General features: G+C 38.3%; 1 protein-coding gene across 1 annotated transcript in view; it reads left to right on the top strand.

The window, feature by feature from the left end:
- Nucleotides 1-1,121: 1,121 nt before the first annotated feature.
- The window catches only part of LOC102308409, a gene marked incomplete at its 5' end in the record, with an annotated part of 8,877 nt that continues 2,711 nt past the window's right edge, over nucleotides 1,122-7,287 (top strand). The window contains 2 exons of the mRNA XM_042217264.1: nucleotides 1,122-1,369; nucleotides 6,896-6,945. Of these exons, the coding sequence (XP_042073198.1) occupies nucleotides 1,122-1,369; nucleotides 6,896-6,945 (298 nt within the window). The remainder of the gene's footprint in view (nucleotides 1,370-6,895; nucleotides 6,946-7,287) is intronic.

Below are 7,287 nucleotides of genomic sequence, written 5' to 3'. Positions count from 1 at the left end.
GCCACTGTCACTGCAGTACAGGTCAAAATGGTACAGATTTGTACTTTATTTCAAATTGTACCTTTAAAGGGGCATTTCTGGACTTTTAAAGACCAGTATTGTACTTTTAAGGGAACATTTTAAAAAAATGTACCTATAGGTACAAAAATGTTCTTCTCTCGTACCTCTATTTCTGAGAGTGTGGATAAGAGAAAGAGAATGAATGGATAGATGTATATATTGTCTATATTTTTACATTTCTCTTTAATATGACCTAATTTTGTTTTAGCATTTTCTTATGAAAATGTTCATAGGAATTATAACTCTTTCAAACTGTAACACAAAAGCATAATATTTAACGTAACATCTTTTTAAAGTTTTTTTGAAAGTAACTGTTACTTGAAAAGTGCATTTACAGACTTCTAAAAATATAAACTGAATTCATCAGTAAATGCAGATCATCTTTGTGTTTATGGTTCATTTATTTCAAAAGTAGTTTAAAGGAAGTGAAAGAAACAGATGGCAATGTTTTTACCGTAGTCACCCAAGTGTCTTAATTTTGTCACTTTAACTTAAAGAAATTGTCACAGGGTTGTCTTGATGCATGCTCAATTATCTAGGTAGGGAAATCCAAGAAAGTTAATTCTGTTCATCTGGATGTAGAGTTTTCAGTGGGGGAAATATTTTGTCACGAATCCATTTTCATAATGACCAGCGACACTGACTAACAATGGGCCATGAGGTCAGTTTCACAAACATTAATATACAACTTGTCATTGCCCCTGATCAGTGCCATGAGAATCATTTGCAGAAAGTCGGGGAATAATTGCAATAACAGTATTGTAAGATGCTTTAAGCAAATGTACTGTTTCTAAGGTTGGGGAAACCTGCAATAAACTGAATATATCATTTGGATGAATGAATGATGAAACGCTTCTCACACTGAAAATGCTACATCCAGATGAACAGAATAACATTTCTGGGATAAGACGGGGATGAGTTGTTAACTGTAAAACATTATGAAAATAATTTAAAGATTTTACTTTTACTATTTTAGCTTCATCTACTTGTTTTTACCTTCTTTAATTGTAACTTTTTTGTAAACTCCTTTCCCCTCTCTACTTCCCATTTCTCTCCTCCAGTGGGTGTGGTGCAGCCCACCTTGACCATCCTCCCTCCCTCCAAAGAGGAGGAGAAGAAGAGTAGTGCCACTGTGGTGTGTCTGGCCACCGGGGGCTTCCCCTCAAACTGGACACTGGACTGGAAGATGGGGGGCACCAGGATGTCCTCGGGTGTGTCAACCAGCCTGGAGGTCCTGGAAACAAATGGCCACTACAGCTGGAGCAGCACCCTGAGCCTCTCTGTAGACCAGTGGAAGAAGGCGGGCTCAGTGAGCTGTGAGGCCAGTCTGAGTGGACAGAGCCCTGTCACTCAAACCTTGAACACTGACCAGTGCTCAGAGTAGAGCTTCAGCAACACTTCCTGTCTGCAAATGATGTGTTTTATAATTTGATGAAGCTACATGTTTCTGCTGTTGCGATATTTCTGCAGATGTTTGACTCTTGTTGATGTGCATGCAGATTTCATCAGCTAATCTTTTCCATATTGTGCTTTAAAATCATGCTGTAAAGAAAAAAAAAGTCTTCATCACAAAATAAAATCACAGCTCATGAAAAATCATTTTTGTTTTTTGTTTCATATTCAAAATATCATTTTCAGAATCTGCAGTAATACCATTGTTATTAAAAAATAGCAAGCTAATTTTGGCTTAAGTATGTAAGAAAATTACAGGTTATTGCACAAGGTTGTCATTGCAATATATATTTCTTGCACAATAATTCTTATGAGATAAATGTAAGTTAATCCTTCATGTAAAAACCATGAGTTTCACTTTTTATTATTCTTTGCGCTTCTGCTTGATGACTCTTTTTGTGTTGTGTTTAATGGACATTCTCATCACAGTCTCTTCATCGACACTCTGGACCTACAGCCTTCAGTGAAAGACTGAAAGACATTTTTGTTTTTTTAAAACTATCATCTCCAATTCAGAAAAGCCAACATGGTTCCCAGCCAAGAAGAAAATAAACATATTCAGTATCATTTAACCTGCCACATGAATTTTGCTTTCGTAGGCCGATAGTTTGATACTAATGATAGCCAATCGTGATTGTTGCGATAACCACAACTTTTCCTGCCTTGGGTTTTGTACTGTCGTATATACACATAAACCACAATCTGAACTTTGAATCTTCCTACGGCTTACTGTTTTTGCACCGAAGGTCGGCAAACTTTGAACATAAAACTTGTTTCCAGTTTAACTGTTTCAACAGGGTCCCATTGTGTCTCTGATATATCCACATCCAAACATCTCTATTTGGCTCAGAAATGCTGGCATTTATTTTGTTGTATACCAGAAAGACAGACAATTACAGATATTTTAAAACTTCTAAACTCCTCTTCTTGGAGGACTGACATTAGAAATGTAGAAAATATAAAAATACTCAAATTTTTGGTGTGTTTTTAAAAAAGAAGAGGGCAATGCACAACCTAATTCCTTCAAGTCTAAACTTAAAACTCAGGTAATCAAGTTATCATGCAACTTTGATTCTGTCATAGTCCTGGGTCAGTTTACTCATCATCCGCCAGAATCTCAGCAAGAGCCAGTGTGCACAGTGGAGGGGCTTTCTGAAGTCCAGGACAGGAGCTCACAGTGTGGAGAGCATGAGCAATAATAGGTTTAAAGTCTGTCGAACAAACCAAAGCTTTTGTGTGAGAGTGCTGACAACATTAACTTAGAGACTGATATATCGATTTCATCTCAGCAGCTGGTTGTGAAAAGTGCTTAACACCAGGTGTCTTGATGCATGCTCAATCAGCCAGGTAAGTAAATCTTAATGATCATTAATGATCAAGGAACTGACCTCACAGCCCATAGTTCATTCAGTGGCCTAGTTTCAGTCATTGTGCGAATGTACTGTTTTACAAGGTTGGGGAAACTTGCAGTCAGCTGAGACTGAAGAAGTCACTTGGATGAGTGATGAAACGTTTCTCCCACTGAAAATGTTACGTCCAGATGAACAGAATCAACCTTTTGGGACTTAACACCATGTCTATGATAGGAGTTCTACACTGAAGTACCCAAAAGGGTCCATTCATATTTAAAACCCCCAGCTTCCCTTGGATTATTGTCAAGATCTTACTGACTGAGGTCTCTGCCAGACAGCACACCCTCAGTATATACTTGGGCATACCAAACCTGTACACCATCCTTCTCTTGCCATCAATATTAATGTTTCAACACTGAAATGAACTGATTATGTTGGGTTTTTTTTTATTTTCCTTCCTCTCAGTATTCAAGACAATATTATTAAAGTGTTTTGGATTTTGGATTTCATAGAACTGTGTACACAATTAGGAGCAGCCCTAAATAGACTCCAAAAATAATTGGTGAAGATGTAATACTTTTAAAAATGATCAGATCTGCACTCATAATACAGGTGGCATTACATAGTGGTAAAGAAAATTAGAAGTGGAAGGGTTTTTTGTGTGCATATTTTATGCGGAGCTTTGCAGCCTGTCTAGATTTCTGCTGGTACCTCCATCTGAATAATCATGAACAGCATCAAATAGATTGATCGATTCTCTAACTCAGACTTCATCTACATTGTGCAAAGGGTCTGAGATCAATATTCATTTTTAAAAGTATTTTCTGTTGATGTTTTGTGACCAGTCCCAGCAATTGTGTTTTTAATGTACTACAGGGTGGGCCATTTGTATGGATACACTGTAATAAAATGGGAATGGTTGGTGATATTAAAGTCCTGTTTGTGGCACATTAGTATATGTGAGGGGGCAAACTCCTCAAGATGGGTGGTGACCATGGTGGCCATTTAGAAGTCGGCCATCTTGGATACAACTTTTGTTTTTTCAATAGGAAGAGGGCCATGTGACACATCAAACTTATTGGTAATGTCACAAGAAAAACAATGGTGTGCTTGGTTTTGTATTTTGTACGTGTTTTGGAGTTTGTGCGTGCTTTGTCTCTATGGGCCACCGTATTAATGTACTGTATGTGTTGTACATTTTGAGGTGGAGGGATGCTTGTGTTGTGTTTAGTGGACCAGTCATTCCCAATGCAGTCCAACACTCTGCACCTGCATCTTTCAGCCAGAATGAAGGTGTTTTTGTACAGCTATAATTCACTGTGTGAACGTGCCATCATAATGGTAGCCCACACAGTAATAATCTTCCGCCTGAATATCACTGATGGATAAAGTGTACTGAGAACCAGATCTACTGCCACTGAAACAAGATGGAGTTCCTGAGAAGCGAGTTGATGCCCAGTACATAAGAAGTTTGGGAGGCTGTCCAGGTTTCTGAAGGTACCAGCTTAGAGCATTATTAATATTTGTACTTCCTGTGGCACTGATGGTCACAGTATTTCCCAGAATGACAGACTTGGCTTGATCAGGCTGAGTCAGAAAATTGTTGGCAAATGACTCTGAAATAAAGACAAGAGAACAACATAAAATATACCAGTTACAGTCAGAGTAACTTGAACAAAAAACAAAGTCTCTCACCTTGACTCAGAAAACCCAATATGACAACCAGAGTTGATGGAAACATCATCATGATGCAGTTTTCAGTTTGAGTGAATGAACAGTTCAGACTCTCAGTGTCTCTCAGAATTTAAACTCTGAGGAGCAGTGAGGCATAGGAATACAAAACACATTTATGGAGACAAACATACATCTGCTACAGCAGCAGCACCCTGAGGCTAAGAAGAAGAAGAAGAGGTATACTCCTGCAATCCCACTCCCTATGTAGCAGCCAGTATGCAGAGTGGAGGTGACAGGCAGCATCCAGCTGACACACAGATTTAAAGTTTAAATTGACTGTAAATGTGGAAATACAATTTTTAGATATTTTTAAAGTTTTATGTTCTTTATCCTATTTGTGACCTCCTCTCCTCTGTCTTATCATAGTGTCATTCACACTATCAATATATATTATAGCTGTCTAGTGTTTAGCTCTCTGACACTGAATTTATCTGAGGATTCTGACTGAAATCTTTGACATTCAGGCTCTTAGACTGAAAAAATGAATTTTCATACAGATGCACTTTAAAGGAATTTACAGTTCGTCAGTCTTAAGTAGCAAAAAGGAAGTGAAACAAACAGATGTGAAAGTTTAACTTTTCCTGTACTCATTTTGTTTTCATCACAAAAGTAGATGCAACAACACATTTGGTGTATATTATCACAGTATACTCCAATTTCTCACTTCAATCTCTCTGACCACAGTATCATTACACAGTTAATGTGCTGATCAATGTGAGTTTTCATATTTGAAATGAAGCTAAAACTTTGTGCATGAGAGAACACACCTGTAAAGTATTGACAACAATTTGTGGTTGGTTTAATGTGGTTTAATATATTGGCTGTATGATTTATAGTTGTACCACAGTGTAGCTCAAGACTGTGTATAGCGCAAATCCCTGAATAAGGGTGCGTCAGGAAGGGTATCCAATGTTAAAATGTGTGCCATATCCAGCCCTCATCCAGGCGTGAGCAGCATTGGTTTTTGGGCATTGTGGGTTTCTGTAAAAACTTTTCTACTGTTGCTGATCGACTTAGATATCCTACACCTATTATTCTAGTTTTCTAGAACTTGTTCATGGGAGTAGACTGAATCTAATGGCCCATTGCATGGTTGGTTCATAGTCATCTTTCTGTTACAGTCTGTCCTTTGTGAATAACTACGTTACGATTATTAAAAGGCGATTAAATGGCAGCAGTTTTAAATGCTGGGTTCCTTTAAGCCAAACATTTAGAGGCTGTAGCAAATATATAAATTTGAGTTAAAACTACAAAGCTGTGTAATTTTGTTTAGATATATTGTGTTTGTGGTTGATGATTCATGTTGTGTTTAGTGAACCAGATATTCTCCTACACTCTGCAGCTGCAGCCTTCAGCCAGACTGAAGGAGGTTTTTGTACAGCTATAAACCACTGTGTGAATGTGCTATCACCATGGAGGCCCAGACAGTAATAATCTCCAGCATCTTCAGCTTGAATATCACTAATGGATAAAGTGTATTGAGAATCAGATCTACTGCCTCTAAAACGAGACGGAGTTCCTGAGAAGCGATTTGATGCCCAGTATATAAGAAGTTTGGGAGGCTGTCCAGGTTTCTGAAGGTACCAACTGAGATCAGCACCAATATCTGAACTCCCTGTGGCACTGATGGTCACAGTCCCCTCAAGACGGACAGACTTGGCTTTATCTGTTTGAGTCAGAAAATTGTTGGCAAACGACTCTGAAATGAAAAATAAAGTGATTTCAGTCTTGAGAAATGAAAAACAACAAATTGATCTTTTTAAATCAGAGAAACATGAACAGCACAGACAGAATTAAAAAATAAAACAAAAATAAAAATCTCTCACCCTGACTCAGAAAACCGAACATAATAATCAGAGTTATTGGAAAAATCATCCTGATGCAGTTTTCAGTGTGAGTGAACGAACAGTTCAGACCCTCAGTAGCAGAAGAACTTAAACTCTGAGGAGCAGTGAGGCATAAAATCATGCAAAACACGTTTAAGGAGGCAAACACACATCTGTTCATGTGAAGCAGAAAAGGTAGAGTTGGCACGACAGTTTATCACCTGCTCACAATCACTGAGCTTTAGCTAGAAAAAAAATGTTAGTCTTCACAATATCAATCACTTTTGGGGGTTTTCCCCCGATGGCCCGGAAAAGCAGGAACATCGTGTCTCCAAGAAGAGCTGACTTGAATTTCGCGGTGACCTGTAATGTTTGATCTTTGTGCATTACTCTGGTTTTTAAGTCGCCTTTTTTATAATAGTGTTTGAGACTTATATGGTTTATATGAAAGTCTGTTATGTCCCTCTGCAGGCAGGCAGACAGGCTTTCCAGAAGCTCACTTGTCTTTGTCCTGGTGGACAGTACTAATAAATAGGTCAACTGCTCTAAACTGAGGATTTAATTTATTTGGTGTCTGCATGTTTGATTTCTGATACATGATTGATTTGTCAATTCTTAATTTTGTTTCACCACTGGAAGGAGGCCCTGTTATTAGCTGCAGATCACCAGTGTATTTCTGCAGTAGGGTTAACTCAAAGGCGTGTATTTGATTGTTTTCTTGTGTTTTTTTTTTCAGAAGCTGAAGGCCTAAAGTGTGTGTGTGTGTGTAGGGGGGCAGGGCTTTTTGGTGGGATCTTCGATGTGCTGTGATTACTTATGTACCCTTGGTTAGACCTGTACGTGTGTGTGTGTGTGTGTGTGTG

Source organism: Haplochromis burtoni, unplaced genomic scaffold (genome assembly GCF_018398535.1).
Source record: "Haplochromis burtoni strain Fernald_Lab_line unplaced genomic scaffold, NCSU_Asbu1 Contig_1740, whole genome shotgun sequence".
Lineage (NCBI taxonomy): Eukaryota > Metazoa > Chordata > Actinopteri > Cichliformes > Cichlidae > Haplochromis > Haplochromis burtoni.
Note: the sequence above shows the minus strand (reverse complement) of the source record. Positions and strands in the feature narration are given on the sequence as shown.